Source organism: Dryobates pubescens, chromosome 36 (assembly GCF_014839835.1).
Source record: "Dryobates pubescens isolate bDryPub1 chromosome 36, bDryPub1.pri, whole genome shotgun sequence".
In the NCBI taxonomy this organism is placed as follows: Eukaryota; Metazoa; Chordata; class Aves; order Piciformes; family Picidae; genus Dryobates; species Dryobates pubescens.
Window position 1 is genome coordinate 8025973 of NC_071647.1, and position 22507 is coordinate 8048479.

The 22507-nt window shown below is 46.6% G+C and overlaps 1 protein-coding gene across 1 annotated transcript; it reads left to right on the forward strand.

The window, feature by feature from the left end:
* LOC104299629 (olfactory receptor 10A7) lies at positions 1-9280 on the forward strand. Its single transcript, XM_054176881.1, has 2 exons — positions 1-10; positions 8340-9280. The coding sequence occupies exons 1-2, from the start codon at positions 1-3 to the stop codon at positions 9278-9280; spliced, it is 951 nt and encodes a 316-aa protein (XP_054032856.1).
* Positions 9281-22507: the final 13227 nt, after the last annotated feature.

The following is a 22507-nucleotide window of genomic DNA, read 5'->3' on the forward strand; positions in this document are numbered from 1 at the left end:
ATGGCGACCGGTAACAAGACAAGGTCATTTCCGTCCGCCATGACAAGACCGGAAGGGGCCCCCACGGCAGCTGGTTTAGATCAGGACCTGTCAGCTTCTGTCAAGATGGCTGTAAATTCAAACACAGCTCCGGTTAAACAAGTAGCAGTCTTAAAGACCAGAGGTGGAAAGGCCAAAGCTGATCCAGGAGCTAGTGGAGCTAATGGAGGAGAAGAGCAGGAGACCAATCCCGGTGAGGGAACCTCTGCTAGACAGACTGATCCTGGTGAGGGAACCTCTGCTAGGAAAGGGCCTGCTGGAGATGAAGAGAAGGTTTGTCTTAGAGATATAGCTGAGTTATTGAGATCATCACAGGATGGAGATGCAGCTAAGACAGCAGCTGGCAGTGGTGCTTCTCAGCTTAAAGAGATCCTTAGGAGAGTGACAGCAGGATTATGGGGACAAAACGTTCAGGAAGATGTGATAGATGAAGAGGAGGATGACCTGCAGAGCTGCTCGTCACCAAGGGAGGAGCTTCGCAATGTCCGCAAAGATTACCTCAGAGCAGATAAGGAACCCATCCTATCTTGGCTTGCTAGGTGTTATGATACAGGTGCTCCAGCTCTAATAGTTGGAGACAAGTCAGCAGCTCAGCTGGGAACTCTCTCAAAGGATAATGGAATAGATAGACATCTAGCCAAGATTCTCGGTAAGGTTAATCTGTGGATACGCCTTTTAATGGCGGTTTCACTGAGATACCCTTCCCGAGATGACCTTTCATGGAATCCTAAGCCCTGGACTACCATAGATGAGGGAATTAAGCGTCTGAGAGAGTTTGCCATTAGAGAGATACTCTATGGTGACCATGATACGCTGAATCCTGACGATATTCCTGTGGCAGCTGGTCTTGCTAAAAAGCTTATCAAGCTTGCTCCTTCCAATTATGCAAACATTTTGGCAAGTAGAATTGTGGCAAGAAATTATGGTGGAGATCCTCCCACGGTTGGCCAATTCACTGATCAACTGAGACAATTGGATGATAGCATGACACGTGTTTCTTTGGTTTCAGCCATTAAAGCTCTGTCTAGTGAGATGAAGGATTGCATGAGAGAGCTGAAGGATGAAATCAAAGATTCCATATACCAATTGGCACAAAGAGATAATTCCAATTCTTCCTCCAGGTGGGTGCAGGTTTCAGCTGTGAGGAATAGACGTCCTCCAAGGAGGTCATTCCAAAACAGGCCAAACCAAAACAGACCACCAAGGCAATCACATAGGACCATTTGGATAACTCTACGTGATCAGTTTGGTGAGAACATGAACAGATGGGATGGCCAACCAACTTCTAATCTTTTCAGGAGACTGAGGGAACTGCAAAGTGGCAGAACCCAGGGTAGCAATACCAGAAGGGTAGCTGTTACTTCCACAGTTCCCCAGGACAACTATGACAGCTCCAACAGTGGCTCCAGTTCTAACACTGCACAGTGTGCTCGTTGCACCTGTGGGAATGTTCCCCACAATTAGGGGTGCCCTGCCTCCCACCAGGGGGAGGAGAGGGATAATGGAGATAAAAGAATCTATTGGGATGTGTACATCCAGTGGCCTGGCACGTCACACTTTCGGAAGTACAGGGCCATGGTTGACACAGGAGCTCAGTGCACCATATTGCCATCAAATTATCAGGGATCAGAGTCCATAACTATTCTGGGAGTCACTGGTGGATCTCAAGAGTTAAGTAAGGTAGAGGTTAATATAAGTCTAACTGGTAAACAGTGGAGGAAGCATACAGTTGTGACTGGACCTGATGCACCTTGTATTTTGGGAATTGATTTTCTGAGAGAAGGGCGTTTCAAGGACCCTAAAGGTTACAAATGGGCTTTTGGAGTAGCTTCTGTAGAAATTGATGGGCAAAAGCTGAAGCTGTCTGCTAGACCTGAACTCTCTGATGAATCTGCAGTTGTGGGACAACACAAGATTCAGGACATTAAATTGCCGGTTGCTTCTCAGACTGTGCATCACAGACAATACAGAACCAACCATGGCTCTTTGTTGCCCATTCAGAATCTGATTCATCAGTTGGAGAGTCAGAAAGTCATCAGCAAAACTCATTCACCTTTCAACAGTCCAGTGTGGCCTGTGCGAAAGCCGAATGGAGACTGGCGTCTGACAGTGGACTACCGAGCCCTGAATGAAGTAACTCCGCCTATGAGTGCAGCAGTACCAGACATGATGGAACTCCAGTATGAGCTGGAATCCAAAGAGGCCAAATGGTATGCCACCATAGACATTGCTAATGCCTTCTTCTCTATTCCCATAGCAGAGGAATGCAGGCCTCAGTTTGCTTTCACGTGGAGAGGAATCCAGTACACTTTCAACAGACTGCCAATGGGCTGGATCCACAGCTCCAGCATCTGTCATGCAGTGATCCATGATGCTCTGGAGGAAGGTGGTGCTCCAGAACACATCCAGTTCATCGATGATATCATCGTCTGGGGTAAAACTGCTGAGGAAGTCTTCGAGAAAGGTAACAAAATCATGGACATTCTTCTGAATGCAGGTTTCACCATCAAGAGAGACAAGGTGAAAGGTCCTACCACAGAGATCCAGTTTCTGGGAGTGCAGTGGCAGGATGGATGCAGACACATTCCAGTGGATGTGGTAAATAGAGTCTCTACCATGGCAAATCCCACAAACAAGCACGAAACTCTACGTTTCTTGGGGACAGTGGGATTTTGGAGACTACACATTCCTGGATACAGTCAGATTGTGAAACCTCTGTATGATGTGACTCGAAAGAGGAACAGTTTCCACTGGGGACCTGAACAACAGGCAGCCTTTGACCAGATAAAGCAAGAGGTAGTTCAAGCAGTGGGTCTGGGACCTGTCCGAGATGGTCCAGACATTAAGAACATTTTGTACATGGCTGCAGGTGACAATGGTCCAACCTGGTGCTTGTGGCAAAAAGCTCCAGGTGAGACACGTGGACGACTCTTGGTTTCTGGAGTTGAGGGTACAGAGGTGCAGAGGCTAATTATAATCCAACAGAGAAAGAGATTCTAGCTGCCTATGAAGGAGTAAAAGCAGCTTCTGAAATAATTGGAACTGAGTCACAACTTCTCCTAGCTCCCAGATTGCCAGTTTTGAATTGGATGTTCAAAGGCAAAGGTTCCACACCACATCATGCTACAGATTCCACCTGGTCCAAGTGGATGGCTCTGATAACACAGAGAGCTCGAATGGGAAATCTTGAAAGACCTGGTCTGGTGGAGGTGATCTCAAGTTGGCCTGAAGATACCAACTGTACCAAACCTCCAGAGGAGAGAGTAACTTGTGCTGAGAAAGCTCCTCCTTACAATGACCTTTCTGATGATGAGAAGATGTATGCTTTGTTCACAGACGGTTCCTGTCGTCTCGTCAGGAACAAGCGAAGGTGGAAGTCTGCCGTGTGGAGTCCAACACGCCGAGTTGCAGAGGCGAAGGATGGAGAAGGAGAATCCAGTTTGCAGAGGTAAAAGCTGTCCAGCTAGCTCTCGACGTAGCTGAACATGAGAGATGGCCAAAGCTTTATCTCTACACCGACTCATGGATGGTAGCCAATGCTCTATGGGGTTGGCTAAAGAACTGGAAAAAGAATGGCTGGCAGAGGAAAGGAAAACCCATCTGGGCAGCCGACCTGTGGCAAGACATTGCTGATCGAGTCGTGAGAATTCCAGTGAAGGTGAGACACATTGATGCTCGCATTCCTAAGAGCAAAGCTACTGAGGAACAGCAACACAACCATCAGGCAGATTTAGATGCAAGAGTTTCTCAGGTAGACAAGGACTCTGAACTTGATCTTGACTGGAAGCACCGAGGTGAGATATTCTTAGCTCGGTGGGCTCACGATTCATCAGGACATCAAGGCAGAGATGCAACCTACCAATGGGCTCGTGACAGATCCATAGACATTTCCATGGATGCCATCACACAAGTCATCCATGACTGTGACATTTGTGGTGCTATTAAGCAGGCAAAGCGAATTAAGCCCTTGTGGTATGGTGACAGATGGTCCAAGTACAGGTATGGTGAAGCTTGGCAGATTGACTACATCACTCTACCACGTTCTCGTTCTGGTAAGCAATACGTGCTTACTATGGTAGAGACGAACACTGGATGGTTGGAAACTTATCCAGTTCCACACACAACTGCACGCAACACCATTCTGGGTCTGGAGGGACAGACCCTGTGGAGACACGGAACTACAGAGAGTGTTGAGTCAGACAATGGAATTCATTTCAAGAACAACCTTGTAAAGAGCTGGGCAAAAGAGCACGGTATTGAGCGGATTTTCCACATTCCTTACTATGCACCAGCTGCAGGCAAGATTGAATGCTACAACGGTTTGTTGAAGACCACTCTCAAAGCCATGGGAGGTGGATCTTTGAAAAACTGGGAGAAACATTTAGCACAAGCAACCTGGCTGGTGAACAGTAGAGGTTCAGTGAACCGAGCTGGACCGGCACATTCAGATCTGCTACAGAGAGTAGAAGGTGATAGAGTTCCTGTTGTTAGAGAAAAGAACCTGTTAGGTAAAACTGTTTGGGTATTTTCGCCCTCAGGAGAGGCTAAACCTGTCCGAGGGGTGGTTTCAGCAGAAGGTCCAGGTCACACTTATTGGGTAATGCAGGAGAATGGTCAAATTCAGTGTATTCCACAAAGAAATTTAACTTTAGCTGAAAGAGTTTAATTTCAGACTGTTGTACAGCTACAACACATCCAAAGGAAGAATCCCTGAGGAATCTACAGTGCACGAACCCTGAGAGCCCTGAGTCAACTGAGAGTCCCTGTGTTCCTGTTTGCCTTTTCTTCACTTCGTTTATGGAGATACAAGCCGGTTTCCATTTTCTTATTTCCTGACTTTTTGGACTTCTGAATCATCTACATCTGAGTATAGCCGGAACGGACTATGAACTTTACTCACGAACTGTAAATATTGTTTCTGATTGGATGGACAGTACGAACGACCAATGAAATTGTTTAGAAGGGGTGGACTGTGGCAGTTTGAGGCTGTGTCTTTAAGAAAGGGGCACACTGGCTAAATGTTTATAAAATATTTTGGTATTCTAAACGAATTTCATTGGTAGAATTGTGGGAGGTGAGATTGGACCCAGGGGAGCTGGGAACTTTCTCTCAGTCTTCCTTCCTTCACTGTCCCTTTCGGCTGAATCTGCTTCTGGGCTTCTTGCCAAGAGATAAGAACTAACAAACTCCCTGTGCCAGGCCTTTCTTCCTTTCCTGCCCTGTTAACCGTCCGGATCTCTTTCTTCTACCTCTTTGGGGGAGAAGGGAGGTAGGGAGGTGAAGGGGGCACAGGGGGAAGCCCCCTCTGTGGGGGGTCTGGTTTCTGGTTGAGTTCATTTGCTGTATATTCCTGTATATATTGTAAAATACCTGTATTTGTTATGTCACATATAATCTGTTTCCTTGTAAAATATAATCTCATTTCTCCAACTGGGTTTAGCCATGGTCTCTTTCTCAGTGGGGGAGGGAAAGCAGAGCCTTTCCGTTCAAACCACTACAAAACCATTATTCAAGACTATAAGAAATGAATCATCATCATTACCTGCTAAATCTCAGGTTGTTGGCAATGACTTTCCCTCATTCTTGCCTAGATTTACTTTTTTTAAGACACAGCGATGGCAAACAATGAAAAGAAGGAGCCAGAGTAGGTAGAAATGAATTGCTAGGAACCTATTTGTATTCATTTCTAAGGTTTGGGAAGGGAAGGTTTGGGAAGGGAAGGGAAGGTTTGGAAAGGGAAGGGAAGGTTTGGGATGGTTTGGGAAGGTTTGGGAAGGGAAGGTTTGGGAAGGGAAGGTTTGGGAAGGTTTGGGAAGGTTTGGGAAGGGAAAGTTTGGGAAGGGAAGGGAAGGTTTGGGAAGGGAAGGGAAGGTTTGGGAAGGGAAGGTTTGGGAAGGGAAGGGAAGGGAAGGTGTGGGAAGGGAAGGAAAGGTTTGGGAAGGGAAGGTTTGGGAAGGGAAGGGAAGGTTTGGGAAGGGAAGGGAAGGTGTGGGAAGGTTTGGGAAGGGAAGGTGTGGGAAGGGAAGGGAAGGTGTGGGAAGGGAAGGGAAAGGAAGGTGTGGGAAGGGAAGGGAAGGTGTGGGAAGGGAAGGGAAGGGAAGGTGTGGGAAGGGAAAGGAAGGTGTGGGAAGGGAAGGGAAGGTGTGGGAAGGGAAGGGAAGGTGTGGGAAGGGAAGGGAAGGGAAGGTGTGGGAAGGGAAGGGAAGGTGTGGGAAGGGAAGGTGTGGGAAGGGAAGGTGTGGGAAGGGAAGGGAAGGTGTGGGAAAGGAAGGGAAGGTGTGGGAAGGAAGGGAAGGGAAGGGAAGGGAAGGGAAGGGAAGGGAAGGGAAGGGAAGGGAAGGGAAGGGCAGGGAAGGGAAGGGAAGGGAAGGGAAGGGAAGGGAAGGGAAGGGAAGGGAAGGGAAGGGAAGGGAAGGGAAGGGAAGGGAAGGGAAGGGAAGGGAAGGGAAGGGAAGGGAAGGGAAGGGAAGGGAAGGGAAGGGAAGGGAAGGGAAGGGAAGGGAAGGGAAGGGAAGGGAAGGGAAGGGAAGGGAAGGTATCCCATCCCAGTAGAGAAGGTTTGGTCAGGCTGATTCTGTCCTTTAATCACACATCCTTGATGTTATTTTTCAGGCCTGGTCATCAGCTGGCTCAGGATACACAATCCTTAGGGCTAGGGATGTCAGACAGGGTGTCTGAAGGAGCCACTCTATTCCCACTGTAGAGATGGGGGAGGGAAAGCTGCCATTGCAAACAGCACTGCCTCTGCTATGGCAAGCATCAGATTGGTTTCTCACCTCCCAGTGCCCCCAGAGCGAGCACTGAGTTCTGAACAACCAACTATGGCATGTGTAAGCTCAGCTGTAAGCAATCCCACCCCTAAGGGAAATGGGGATTTCAAGAGACTGTACTTAAGCCTGGAGTAAGGCATGTGTCAGAGGTAGCTCAGCTGTTCTCTTGCACACAAAAGCCCAAAGGTGGTGTGAGCTCTCTGCCTTTTTCGTTGCATCCAGCTCAGCTAAGTTGCAACACCCTTAACAAATTCCTTTTCTTCTCTGTGAGACAAGTCTCTGGCAGCTGGCATTCATGACCTCTTTGTGAGAGGCAAGGAAACTCCGTGGATGGTGCTTCAGAGCAAGCACCCCTGATGTTCCATGGAAGGTAACTTGTGCTTGTGTCACAGATGATTCAAACTGTGGCAGGAGTGCAGCTGCACTGAAAAGACAATGTAAAACCTGCACTGACAGCTGACTGCAAGGGTCCTCGGCCCAACACTGTCCCTAGTGCAAGACAGCCATGGAGATTCATCTGGTGGAACTTGCATGATCCCTTTTGGAGGCACTGGATGAGGCACAGAACTGCTGAAGGTAGGACATTTATTTCAAAATGCTTCTTGTGAACACATAAAGCAAAGGAAGAGCTAAGACCAAAATTTGAAGGTCCTCGCAGCCTCTCAACACGAATGAAGGAAAGTGAGAGCTGTTTCTGAGAGCTGCCCTGCATCAGGGAATAAAGCCCTTCCAGCAAAACAAGGGCTGCTGTGGGGTTATTGACTTTAATGGACAGCTAATGACCATAGCAGGAGGCCAAAACTTTCCTGAGAGATCAAAAAGCACAATTAGGTTGATTCTACTGCAGCCTCCTGGATCTAACAAGTTGAGAAAACGGCTGTGAATGTTCTGCAAACTGCAGGGAATTGTTCCTGCTGTTCTGCACAGGTTGTCTCCAGGGATGTCTCAGAATGTGGAGCTGCAGTCAGACAGGGCTCTTTCCTCTCTGTGCTGATGGAAACAGTCAAACCCAGAAAGGTTCTTGTAGAAACATCAGGCTGTTACATGCCTGGGAACCTTGGAGCTTCTTTATTGTGCCTTCAAGCGAGAGCCCTCTGTGGCTCCCAGATCCACAGCTTTCACTTTGCTGCTCAGCTTAGAAAAGCCTCTGACAAAAGGCATCTAAAGCTAGTGTTAGATGCCTTGGAGGAAGGCTGTCTTGCCTGCTGTTCCCTCAGCAGAAAACACCAGGCTGCAGCAGAGTGCCAGCAGGTGCTTCTAAGAGGAGTGCTGCCCACTGATCCTTAAGGCAGCTAAATACTGAACTTCCCCTCAGTGCAGAAAGCATCTCTGGAACCAGCTGGGACCTGAGAGCTTAGTTCAGCTCAGCCAGCTCCAGAGACACACCCTTCAATTCAGTGACTCTCCAGAGATTCCCAAGTCTCCTCACCTGTGGAACTGACAGCATCACTGTGATCTTGACACAGTGACTACCCCTCTGACAGTCATTTGATTCCTCTCAAATGAAGCCAATAGAGGGACCAGAACCAGGAAACCACACTCTGCTGACCAGATTTGTCCTCTCTGGATGGTCCAACCACCCCCAAGTGCAGCTCTTGCTCTTCTTCACCTTCTGCTTAATCTACACCATCACCATCACTGGGAACCTGCTCATCCTCATGGTCACAGTGCACCCCAGCCTCCACATGCCCATGTACTTCTTTCTTCGGGTCCTGTCCCTCCTGGACATTTCCACAGCATCAACCGTTGTCCCCAAGATGCTGGCAAGCTTCCTGTCAGAGGACAGAAGCATCTCCTACATGGGCTGTGCCTCACAGCTCTACTGGGTGATCTTCTCAACAGCCACTGAATGCTACCTCTTGGCAGCCATGGCCTATGACCGTTACGTGGCTGTGTGCAGCCCCCTCAGATACGCAGCCATCATGAACAGCAGAGTTTGTCTCTCCTTTGTCCTGCTGGCCTGCTGCAGTGGTACTGTTGTGTCTGTGGTGCAGACAGCTTGGGTGCTCACACTGCCCTTCTGTGGGCCCAGGAAGATGAACTCCTTCTTCTGTGATATTCCTCCACTCCTCATGCTTTCCTGCACTGACACCTTTCCCTATGAAATGCAGATCATTGTGGCCACAGTGCTGGTCCTCTTTACACCATGTTGTCTCATCCTGGTATCCTATGCTTGCATCATCTCCAGCACCCTCAAAATTTCCTCTGCAGAGGGCAGACAAAAGACCTTCTCCACCTGTTCCTCACACCTTATTGTTGTAACACTCTATTATGCCAGTGGGACCTTGATTTACTTACGGCCCAAATCCAGTAGTTCACAAGACACTAAGAAGTTCCTGGCTCTCATCTACACAACCATAGTTCCCACACTGAATCCCCTGATTTACAGCCTGAGGAATAAAGCCATAAAAGATGTTCTGAGCAGAATGATGACTGACATGGTGAAGAAATATATAATTTGTTGTCCATGACTGTGTAGTTTAAATTTTTTATGTCCATTCTCGGGGCTGTGCAAGCTTCACAAGCTCACTGGGAACAGCAGAAACCAAGAGGCAGTCTGTAAGTATCTGCTTCTTGTTATCAAGGACTTCCAAATGGAGAAAGGAATCCATAGCAGTCACCTCTATGGACACAGCTTAGTGACCAGGAGCCGCCCCTGTGCCCAACAGAGGTTCCAAGATAGAGCTACCACTGCCCAAACCTGAGCCAATGAGTAACATGATTCCTCTGCAATAACATATTTGTTTTGCACCCTGTCTGAGAGAGAGGGGTGAGCAAAACATTACTGCAGGTACCAAGGTCATGGAAAAGATGGTGCACATGCAGGTGATGGCCAATAAAAGGCCTCCTTAGGCCCATTCCCAAAGTTTGTGTCTTCTTGTTTCAAAGCAAAAGGAGCTGTTGAAGGTGGCTGTGTCCAGGGTCTTGGGAACCAGAAACTGCCTTGCTGTTATATCTGGACTGGGTCCATGGGAAGCAGCTACAGCAGCTCCTGCCATGACTCTGCAGTGTGGCTCAGAACTTTCAGGCACACAGAGATGTGCAGCCCAGACACAACTGCAGGAACACACCAGGAAGGTGGTGCAAGGGGGTATCACGATGCAGTGGTGCATAGTCTGTCAGAAGTTCAAGCTCCTTGCTTTCCAGATTGTCCTCAGATATCAGAGGGGCTGGGGACAGCTGAGCTTAATTTCTGAGTGATGTCCAATTGGAGCTTTTATTGTGAGTAGCTTAACATTCTTGCAAACATAATTAAGACTCAAAATGGAGCCACATGCCAAACCACTTTATTTAAGAGGCAACAGGTAGAGCTACCAGGATGGTCTGATCTGTAGAGAGCACTGCACCATGACAGTGTGTGGTGGCTTGAAAATTCCCCCCAGCATGAAATTGCCAGCCCAGCCCAGCTGGAAACAAATGAAGCTGTATTTACAAGCACAACTACAATCTACAATGCAATGAATATGTAAAAAATACACAGGATTTACAATTTATAAACAGCACGAGGACCCCCTGGCCAAAAAGCAGGGGAGCTAATAGCTTCCCACTCCCTGCCCCCTCCTACGCCCCTGGACACAAAGGGACAAGGGAAAAGAGCAGAGAGTTATTTTGCTGGGATACTCAGCCAAAACAAAGAGCACAGCCAAGGTCAATCAGAAGCAAGTTAGTGTCTCCCAGGGTGAGGAAACCAAAAGAAAGAAAGTTTACATATCCAAGTTTTATGTCTGTTACCAACCCAATGGATTGTTTACAGCTTGTCTTGTTTTCCTTTTTACACCCAACAGGAATTTATTTACTTTCTACCACTTTCTGTTCAAGACCTGTGGAGAATTGTAAGGGTACAGCCACAAACTACCACACAGGAATAGCACAACTAGAAGAGCAGTTGGGAGCAGCAAGCAGGAACACCGCAGGAAGAGCAGGGAAGGGCAGCTCTCAGAGAGGAAGGCGATAGTGGTGGCTGACAGCAGAGCTCCAGCAGCCTGAGCAGATTCTTTAGCAGCCCCTACAGCAGGTTCTCTTGCAGCCCCCCACAACAGATACCCTGGCAGCCTGCCCCACTGTAACACATTTTATAACTTCACACAGCTGCTAAAAATAGCCATGCCTCCTCCCACTCCCCCCTCCACTCAGCAGTGGAATGAGCGCTTGGTGCCACCACTGGGGTGGGCCACCCTCCCCTTGCTGGCTCTGCCTGTGTGGCAGCCACAGGACCAAAATCTCTGTGGCTCAATCTACTCTCCCAACAATGTTCAGGCAAATCTCTACATACATTTTGGTCCCTTACACCTCCCTCTGGCACAACTTTATTTGCACTCATAACAAAAAAAAACCTATTCTACAGAGACAGAACAGAGAATGGAATGGAATGGAATGGAATGGAATGGAATGGAATGGAATGGAATGGAATGGAATGGAATGGACTAAACTAGACTAGACTAGAATTAACCAGATTAACCAGGTTGGAAAAGACCTTTGAGATCATCAAGTCTGACCTATCATCCAACACCGTCTAATCGACTTGTGGTGGGTTAACACCCATTCTGAAAACAAAACCAAAGCAGGGGGGAGGGCTTGCGGGTACTTTGCCCTCCCTGCAGGGTATTTTCCCCCTGGGAAGCTGAGTCTGTTGCACTCCCCCCTCCCTGCCCAGCTAGGGTATATGTGGCTCAGTTGGTGTGCCAATTTATTCAGGTTCATTTGCCGGCTCGACAACAAGGTGGGGGGGGAGGGGGGAACCACGTTGGGAGGGACACCACCTGGCTCAGTTGATAGCACATAAGACTCTTAATGGCAAGGTCGTGAGTTCAAGCCTGCAGTGGGCAGCAATGTCTTCCCTTTTTATACCCTAGCTGTGCAGGGTATAAAAACTCAGACTCAGTTTCCCAGGGGGAAAACACCTTTGCTTTCCTTTTTATACCCGACTGTAGATTTGCTGATACTCAGGAGGTGCAGTGTCTGCCCTTGGATCCCCAGGATCTGGCACCTGGGCAGGTGAGGCCTAAAGGGTCAATACCACCACAACAGGTGGTACAGACCCTCTGGCTCACCACACCCTCCTCCCAGCCTCACACAAACACAACAAGCCCCCACCATGGGCACACTGGGAACCTCCACACAGCTGCACTCAGGTGCTCAGTCCGTGCAGTACCTGTCCTGGGAGCCACCCACAGCTTTCCAGCTCTCTTGCATGCACAGCAACACCCACAGCTGGCCACAGGCTACCCACTAGCAATGAGACACTCGACTGTAGAAACTCAGTCAACTCAGTAACCTCCCTGCAGCCCAGGCCTCCCAGCTGTAGGCATCTGTGCAGGAAGGCCCCTGAGACACCCAGCCTCACTGCAGGGGCTGTCACAAAACCCATCCAAAGGTGCCTTTGTGTGATGCAGCCACCAGCAACCTGCCTTAGACACTCATCCTGAGCAAAGCAAACAGTGGCCTTTGAAAGACCCAGGCAGATTTGTCTATTTGCATTCTAAGTTCTCTCTGGAGGACTTCTTCAGCTTTGCAAAGTGCCACCAAGAAATGAAGCTGTCAAAAGCCCCTTGTGTCTTTCTTGTTAAGAGCCTTCCTGTCTGAAGGAGCCTTGTGGTCGGGAGCTGCAGCAGCAGGGGTGGAAGCAAGTCTCACATAGCATCTGCATGTGGCCTGTCAGTTCCCACAGTGCTGTGACAGAAGCACAGCTCCTGCTCTTCTCATGGCCTTAGGGCTTAGAGAACTCCTGCTGAAATCACTGCAGAGATAGAGTTCCATCAGAAGACAAGAGGAGACCAGGCAAGGAGCAAGGCCAGAGAACTGCACTGTCAAGGTACCTGGTTATGCACAACCAGCCCCTTATATCCCCACACACCCCACAGTTTGTCCCCAACTCACCTTCCTCCATCCTTGACCCTTGCTTTAAACATCCAATCCTATCTTCTGTACCATTTGCAAATGCTGCTCCTGCCATCCCAGGGTAAGTCTCTGCAGCCTGCAGGCAGTGAAGTTCCACAGCCTGCAAAGGGCCAGAATCAAAGGCAAAGCCACACAGAGAAGCTACAGGACAGAGCTGGCTTCTCAGCTTAGCCACCAGCTGTGAGGGAATGTCTCCTGCTTCTTGAACAAAGCATAAAGCCAAGCACTGAGGGAGGACCCTTCTCTCCCTCCACATACCCCAATCCAACCAGCCAATGTTTTGTGCAAACCTGGGAGGCCACCTAGCTGAGCTCTCACAGTGTACAGGAAGGAGCAGGGAGGGCAAAGTACCTGCAAGCCCTCCCTCCTGTTTTGTTTTTGTTTTCAGAATGGGTGTTAACCCACCACACAACTAAACCTTGGCACCAAGTGCCTCATCCAGGCTCTTCTTAAACACCTCCAGGGATGCTGACTCCACCACCTCCCTGGGCAGCACATCCCAGTGGCCAATCTCTCTTTCTGGGAAGAATTTCTTCCTAACATACAGCCTAAATCTCCCCTGGCACAGCTTAAGAATGTCTCCTCTTGTTCTGGTGCTGGTTGCCTGGGAGAAGAGACCAACCCCCACCTGGCTACAACCTCCCTTCAGGGAGTTGTAGACAGCAAGAAGGTCTCCCCTGAGCCTCCTCTTCTCCTGGCTAAGCAACCCTGGCTCCCTCAGCCTCTCCTCACAGGGCTGTGCTCCAAACCCCTCCCCAGCTTTGTTGCCCTTCACTGGACACCTTCCAGCATCTCAACATCTTTCCTAAACTGAGGGGCCCAGAACAGGACTCCAGGTGTGGCCTAACCAGTGCTGAGCACAGGGCACAATGACTTCCCTGCTCCTGCTGGCCACACTCTTCCTGATACAGGCCAGAATGCCATTTGGTTTCTTGGCCACCCGGGCACACTGCTGGCTCATGTTCAGCCTACTATCAACCAGTACCCCCAGGTCCCCACAAGGTGTGAGCTCTTACGCAGCATGTACACCAGGCCTGCAGGGGCACTACAGAGCGTGCATGACGCTGTGGGTAACAGCAGCCATTTCCCCCATGGTTCTCCTGGGTGCCATGAGAGCCAGGCAAAACAAAGCAGAACATTGACTTGCCCTGCTTAGGTTTGTCTATATGATTAAAAGGAAGGAACAATCCTCTTCCTCCCCTGATCCCCCAGAACTTTACAATCAATCCCTGGTTTTGTAAAATTACTTAGGTCCTTAGCTGATGTGAAGCATTTTATATTTCTGGAGTTTAGTTTACCTTTTTGTTGTGAATATGCCCTCAGAAAATGAGCGGCAGATACACCAATGAAAATGTATGTTAAATTTATTCACAAACTCTGTAACGGGGTATTTACAGTCACCCTTCACAGGTATCAATATCCGGTCAGTGAAACAATGTTTACAGAATGTTTAAATATGGGCACTTGAATCAAACAATTCACAGAACTTAGAATCGAAACTAATTCAGAAAGTGGTGGGGGAGGGGTTGATCAGTGATCGGCAACCCTCCACTCGGGGCAATCCAAACGCTACCTTAACTGGAAACTCTCTAAAGAAAGGCTTAACTTACAAGCTGAGGACTTCGTGAGGTCTCCCCTTAATGATATTTATAGTCCAGAAACGTGGCACGGATGTGCCATGAGACGGAGACAGGAAATGGTGCTGGCCGTGTGGCTGCACCGTGTGGCTGCTGCTTCTCCCAGCACAAAGGTCTCCCACTCAAGGTGGGGCTGTGGCAGGTCAGCGACGCTGGCTCACACGGGCTGCTGGCGCTTCTCCTGCAGCAAGGGATCGCGTCGTGGTCAATCCCACGGGATACTGTCCACGGCACTGCACGCAGCTGGGTGACGGTGGCAAAGGAGCGTGAGGTCTCTTGGGGCACTGGATTGAGTCTCGGGCAAGGTGAACCACGACAGCACTGGCACGCACACACTCCCAGGCTCCAACACGATGTGGGGGGGGGGGGCTCATTTACCAAACGACCCCTATTTACCATTTGCCCCCGTGAATACTGGTCCAATGAGCATTCTGTTGCTAATGCAAGATTAACCAATGGACTAACACCTACCAAATATGGTGTAAGTATATGCTATGCCCAGGCTGTTTACCTGGACTCAGTGGCGCCAGGATCCCCCCTGTTCCCCCCAGAAAGGAGAGGGAAACAAAAAGAGGGTTAACGCTCAGAGGAGTATGTTCCAGAAATGTTTGGGGCACAATCCTGACCATAAGCATCCTTCACTACACTTTTGTAAATGTCACTTTCCTTTGGCTTCCGAGTTCTGCATTTGATTTCTTTGAAGACTTACTCCACTTCGTTGGAGGTAATCTCAACCCACCACAATGTTGTTAGTTGGCTTGCTAAAGTCAGCTAGGGTTATCCCTACATGAACCCTCTCTTCCCTTGCCTTCCTTTGCTACTTTGACCATTCAAGCACCGTGGATAACCATCCCTGAGGCTGAGGCAGCTCTGTGGCGCAAACTATTCTCTCATAAACGCTGAGACAAATCTCTGGCTCTGGTTTGGAGCCTTCCAGGGAGAGACAAGCACTGCAAACCCTGCTGGCACCAGCAGCATCAGCTGCTCCAGCTCTAGCCCAGCAGGGTCTGCAAGTGGGACACACTCTCTGCGCATGCACACACATGCACACGTGAACATACATACACATATACACCTGCACATGCACACATGCACACACACACACATTCACACACACACACATTCACACACACACATGCATACACACATGCACACACACATACACACACGCTCACATGCATGCACACACACATGCACACACACATGCACATGCACACACATACACAAATTCACACACCTGCACACACGCATGCACATGTGATATGTTAAGTAACATTGTTTATTAGGAAGATATTATAGAAACTGCATTTAGGCTTATACAAGGCTAGCATTGTTTATCAAGCAGGATGTAACTAAAACTGTGAGAACACAACAATCCTGGGAAAACTGGAAGAACACAACAATCCTGGGAAACTGTAAGAACACAACAATTCTAGGAAACTGTAAACAATTCTGAGAAACTGTAAGGGCACTGGAGGAAGACTTCTTACTTCAGCCTCAACGACCACCAGATGTAATATGCAAGGCGGAACTACAGAGTATAAAAGAAGACGGCTTGTATAGTTCTGTTACGGCAGTTGGTGGAGCGGTGACTCCCCTGTCGTCCAGCGCTGCATTTTGCTTATATTCTGCTTGCTTTTATTATTCAATAAATTCGGAGTGGATTTTTATCACTTGTGTGGTCTCAATTTATAACAAATTTGGTGCCGTGACTCGGATAGGGAGAGCGATCTCTGACCCTTCGGGGAGGTGCCCCGCGAATTCACTCGTGGCCCCGGGAGGAATCAGATGTATGCCTATACCCTACCGACGAACCTAAATTTCAGAATATAGAGCAAAAGGAGAACCGGTTAAATCCCATAATATTCTGTGCACAGAAGTCCAGATGGAGACGTAGGACGCATGAGTGTACTGCAAAATTGTTGCAGGGGTTCTGTACGGGCGGGATTGGTGGTCCTGGAATACAGTGAACGAGAGGTCCAACACAGCGGACCAAGTGAGTGCAGACCCTTTAGTACTGCGGTTCCCATATCCTGCGAGGGACTGGGCCAGGAAAAAGGGGAGCGTGTGTGAGTGTGTTTGTTGGTATTCCAGAAGATGGGAGCGAAGGGAAGCAAGCCCTCCAGCCCCATGGATAAGTTACCCCCAGTACCTAAGAATTCTCCCCTATCCTTTATTTTAGAAAATTGGAATTATTATTCTGGGACCAAGGGAAAGAGTAAACGAAAGATGATCTTTTATTGTACTAAGGTATGGGGAGGAAAAGAAATAAGTAGAAATGTCTTTTGGCCTATTTTTGGTTCAGAGGAGGATTGGGTAAGACAAAAATTAAACTTTTGGGTAAATGGCAAAAAGCCTTTTAACCCTGAGGAGAGCCAATATGCTAAAATCTGGGTACAAATACCAGGAACTGTTTCATCATTATATCCTCTAAAGGAACTAGATGAAAAGCGAGAAAAGAAAAGAAACACAGAAGAGGACTCACTTTTAATTCCTCCACCCTATGTGCCACCTCCACCGGCACCGGCGCCCGTAATTGCTAGGGCTCCCACCCCTCCACCTGAGTCAGACCCTGTGGATCCCGATTCACCTCCCAGGCGCCGAACTAGAAGTCAGAAGGAGGCAGCCCAGGCATATCCCCTAAGGGAAATGCCTATGGGGGGACCTCAGCCAGTAATTGGATATATTTCAGTACCTCTAAATTCGGCTGACTTGAGGGATTTTAAAAAGACTGAAATGGGTAATTTGATAGAAGATCCACTTGGGGTAGCGGAACGATTAGATCAGTTCCTAGGACCTAATCTTTATACTTGGGAGGAGATGCAATCTATCCTCAGTCAGTTATTTACCACTGAGGAAAGAGAAATGATTAGACAAGCTGGTATGAGGATATGGGATGCTCAGCATGCCCAGGGACCTCTGGCAGACATAAAATGGCCACTCCAGAGACCCGACTGGGGACAACCAGAACCAATTCCACCGAACTCATATGCAGGATTTAAGAACAATTGTAATTCAGGAGATTCGAGAAGCTGTCCCCCGTGGCCAAAACATTAATAAAGCATTTAATGAGATGCAAAAGAAGGATGAAAGTCCTACTGAATGGCTAGAGAGGCTGCGAAAGGTATTACAACTGTATTCAGGAGTAAATCCTGACAGCCCGGTAGGACAAGCACTGTTAAAAACTCCTTTTGTGGCTAAATCCTGGGAAGACATTAGGAAGAAAATTGAGAAATTAGAAGATTGGCAGGATAGGGGATTGGATGAACTTTTGAGAGAAGCTCAGAAGGTATATGTAAGAAGGGATGAAGAGAACAATAAGAGACAAGTAAAGATGATGGTGGCAGCAGTAAAAGAAGGAAACAAAGACAGGGTAACAGATCAACAACCAATGGGAGCAAATAGGAAAGTAGTAAGAAAGGAGCAAGGAAGTTGTTATTACTGTGGAAAGAAGGGGCATATTAAAAGGAACTGTAGAGAGAGAGTGAAAGATGAGGAAACCCTAAAGGTAGAATAGGGGAGTCAGGGGCTCTATCTTTTGGGGGATCGGAGTCATGAGCCCTTGATAAAGTTAAAAGTGGGTCCCCAAAACCAAGAATTTACCTTTATAGTTGACACAGGAGCTGAAAGATCTACCTTACAGGTTATTCCAGAAGGTTGTAAGGTCTCTCCCGAAACTGTACGAGTAATTGGAGCAAAAGGAGAACCTTTTAAAGTTAATAAAATAAAGAATGTAATTTTTGAGACAGAAAATAAATTTGGACTAGGTGAACTTTTACTCGTCCCAGAGGCGGAGTATAATTTGTTGGGATGAGACTTAATTGTGGAATTACAATTAGAAATCAAAGTAGAGAACTAAGAATTGACTGTACTGTCATATCCTTTGACAATGGAAGATGAAAAGCAGGTAAATTCTAATGTATGGTATACCCCAGAGACTACTAGTAAGCTACAGATACCCCCATTAAAAGTTCAGATAACTGATCCACAGGTACCCGTAAGAATAAAACAGTACCCCATTTCCTTGGAGGGAAAGAAGGGATTAAAACCAGAAGTGGACAGATTGTTGAAACAAGGAATATTGGAACCTTGTATGTCTCCCTTTAATACGCCCATCTTACCAGTTAAGAAACCAAATGGGAAATACAGACTGGTCCATGATTTAAGGGAAATAAATAAGAGAACAATTACTCGTTTCCCAGTGGTTGCTAATCCACATACCCTATTAAGTAAGTTAGGGCCACATAACTCATGGTATAGTGTCATAGATTTAAAGGATGCCTTTTGGGCCTGCCCACTAGCGGAAGAGAGCCGAGATTATTTTGCATTCGAATGGGAAGACCCAGAAACAAATCGAAAACAGCAACTGAGGTGGACAGTATTACCACAAGGGTTTACAGAGTCTCCAAATCTTTTTGGACAAGCCCTAGAGGAATTATTAAAAGAATACCAAGTTGGACCAGGGAATATCTTATTACAATATGTTGATGATTTACTCATTGCTGGGGACGATAAGGAAAATGTAAGAAAAGAAAGTATCAGCCTTTTAAATTTTTTGACTGAAAAAGGCTTACGGGTATCACAAGATAAGTTACAGTTTGTAGAAGAAAAGGTGAAGTATTTAGGACATTATTTGTTCCAGGGGAAAAAGATTTTAGACCCCGAACGGATAAAAGGAATCTCAGAACTTCCGATACCAACAACAAAATGACAGATTCGGCAAGCACTAGGATTGCTGGGATATTGTAGACAATGGATTGAGAATTATAGTTCTAAAGTAAAATTTTTATATGAGCGACTTGTTGAAGATAAGTTGCCTAAGTGGACACAGGAAGAATGTGAAAAATTTCAAGCTTTAAAACTTGAACTAAGTCGGGCCCCTGTATTAAGCTTGCCCGATCTAAAAAGGCCTTTTCATCTATTTGTAAATATACATGAAGGGACAGCGTTTGGAGTTCTGACCCAGGAATGGGCCGGACAAAAGAAACCAGTAGCCTACCTCTCTAAGATGCTAGACCCTGTCAGTCGGGGCTGGCCAAGTTGTTTACAGATCATTGTTGCTGCTGCCCTATTCCTTGAAGAGACAAACCTTATTACTTTTAGTGGAGAAGTAATTTTGTATGCACCTCATAACATAAGGGGGGGTTCTACAACAAAAGGCAGAGAAATGGCTGACTGATAGTAGACTTATAAAATATGAAGGAATATTGATAGAATCCCCAATGCTGACCTTAAGCTCTACTACAACTGTTAATCCGGCCGAATTTTTATATCCAGGGGAAACTCCCGATTTGATACACGATTGTGTGGTAGGTTGAGAGAGGGCTTAGCTCTCCCTCCTCCACAGAGTAAGAAACCACAACTAGCCCAGTCGAAAGAGCAAGCTCTATATTTAGAAGCATATATGGAAAGCAGGTTATATGTAACACAATATATACAGGTATTTACAATATATACACAGAAATACACAGCAAAGACAAATAACACAACAAAAATCCCTCCCCGAGGGAGGGATCCCCTCCTTGGAACCCCCTCTCTCCCCCCCCCACCTCCCTTTTTCCCCAAAAAGGGGTTAGAGAGAGAGAAAGGCAAGTTACTAAGGAAAAGAGCTGTTAGTAAGCTTCAAAAGCCCATGCAGGATTAGTGTTTGCTTATCTGAAGGCCAACTCCAGCAGTTCGCAGAAAGAGAGAGCAGGCAGGGAGAACAGGCTGAAACCTCCAACTCCCCCAACTCCCAAACCAAACTGAACTGAGGAAAAAAAAAAAAATTCCAACTGCTTCACAATCTAAAGCTGCATTTTTGTTTATCAACCAATGAAATTAGTTTAGAATATCAGAATGTTTTGGTTCTAGTACCGAAAACATTAGCCAGTGTGTTCCAGCACTGTTTGTCCTTAAAGGCACAGCCTCAAACGACCACAGATTGTTTTCAAACCATTGAACAACAAACAAGGATAAGACCTGATGTGGAAGAAGAAGAATTGGAAAACGGGGAAGTGTTGTTTGTAGATGGATCATCGCAAATAGTAGAAGGGAAAAGGCTTTCAGGATATGCAGTAGTCCAACTGTCTAATGGGGAATTCAGGATTATGGAATCAGGACCCTTAATTGCAAGCTGGTCTGCTCAAGCCTGTGAATTATATGCTCTTTGGAAAGCACTATTGTTGTTAAAGGAAAAGGCAGGAACCATATATACGGACTCGCGATATGCGTTTGGAGTGGTACATACCTTTGGAAAAATATGGGAAGAAAGGGGATTTGTGAACTTGCAAGGGAAAGGACTAATACATTTAGAACTAATACGGCGAGTGTTAGAAGCACTAAGAGGGCCTAATAGGATAGCCATTGTCCACATCCAAAAGGAATAGATTATCAAACAAGAGGAAACAATGTTGCAGATACTGAAGCAAAACGAGCAGCTGGTAATAGACATACTTTGCTGACTATGCAAGTAACGGATAAAGACAGATCATTTTGCTTTGGGTCTTTAGAGAAGGAGAAGTTAGAACAAATGGGAGTTGTAAGAAAGGATGATAAATATGTGTTGCCTGACGGGAGGGAAGCCTTACCAAAAGGGTTTGCAACCGAAATGTTATCCAAAATACATAATAAAACACATTGGGGAACTCAGGCGTTGGTAGATCATTTTGAACAACTTTATGCCTGTGCCGGAGTATATAACCTTGCTAAAACGGTTATAGCCGCTTGTGAGGTTTGCCAAAAGGTAAATCATACTCGCATAAGGCGAAAACCTTTTGGAGGGCGCCTACTTGCCTATTGGCCATTCTCAAATATCCAAATCGATTTTACAGAATTACCAAGAGTGGGGAGGTACAAATATTTGTTAGTCTTGGTGGATCACTTAACCCATTATGTTGAGGCATTCCCTACCTCAAGGGCAACAGCTAACCAGGTTACTAAAATATTATTAGAACATATTATACCTCGGTATGGGATAACAGAAGTAATAGACTCAGATAGGGGACCGCATTTTATATCAAAAATTATTAGGGATTTGATGGAAATTTTAGGCATCAAATGGGAATATCACACCCCCTGGCATCCTTAAAGTTCAGGAAAGGTAGAAAGGATGAATGGAGAAATAAAGATTATTCTTACTAAATTAATGATAGAAACAAAATTATCTTGGGTAAAATGTCTACCAATGGCCTTATTGATTCTCCGAACCAGACCTCGAGCCGATTTAGGGCTATCAGCCTTTGAAATGCTGTATGGTATGCCATACAGAATTGAAAAACCCCAAACCAATGTGTTAATTAGAGATCAGGCTGTTAATGAATATATTTCTAAATTATCAGAACATCGTAATAAGCTATGGAGGCAAGGATTTGTTGCACAGAGGCCTCCGTTGGATTTGAAAATACATAAGATTGAGCCTGGAGATTGGGTACTTGTAAAAAACCTGGAAAGAAGAGACTTTGAAACCCAAATGGGAGGGACATTATCTTGTGCTACTTACCACAGAGACAGCGATTCGAACTTCGGAACGTGGATGGACGCATGCGAGTCGTATTAAAGGACCCGTGGCCCCCCTGCAGTGGAAAGTGATCAGCACACCTGGAGACACCAAAGTGATCTTAAAACGATAAGTGATGATACAAACCTTTGATTATTTCTCTACTTTACCATTTAGTGTACAGTGTATAATAGCGTTTATAATAGCCACTGTTATATCTATGGTGGTATATTATTTTTGGAAGATTGTAAAGTGTGGACAAGGAGTGTGTTAACATTTATGAGTCAGAAGGAGGAAAGAAATCAAGGGATATATAATAGATGTGCTGAGGTTCAGTCAAAACCTGTTCCAGATATTCTGGATAACCCCGACATACGCATTAAATGTGGAAAATTGGATGTGATTGCTATCCATTTGTCTGCTTCAAGTGCAAAAAGTGTCAAGAAAAGTGGTGGAAACATTGTAGGGAAGGATTTCCTCCCCGAGGGGTGTGTAGTGTTTATTATTGTTATAGTCCATTGGAGTCAGCTCCATTTGCAATAGATATCATAAAAGTCCAGTGTAGATGGGAAATTAAGGCTGTAAGGTGCAACGGGTATATGGTAAAGGCAAAATCGTGGCCTGCCTATACTACGCGTCTGAATAAATATAAGAGACATATTCCTACCAGGGACTCTTGCTGCCAA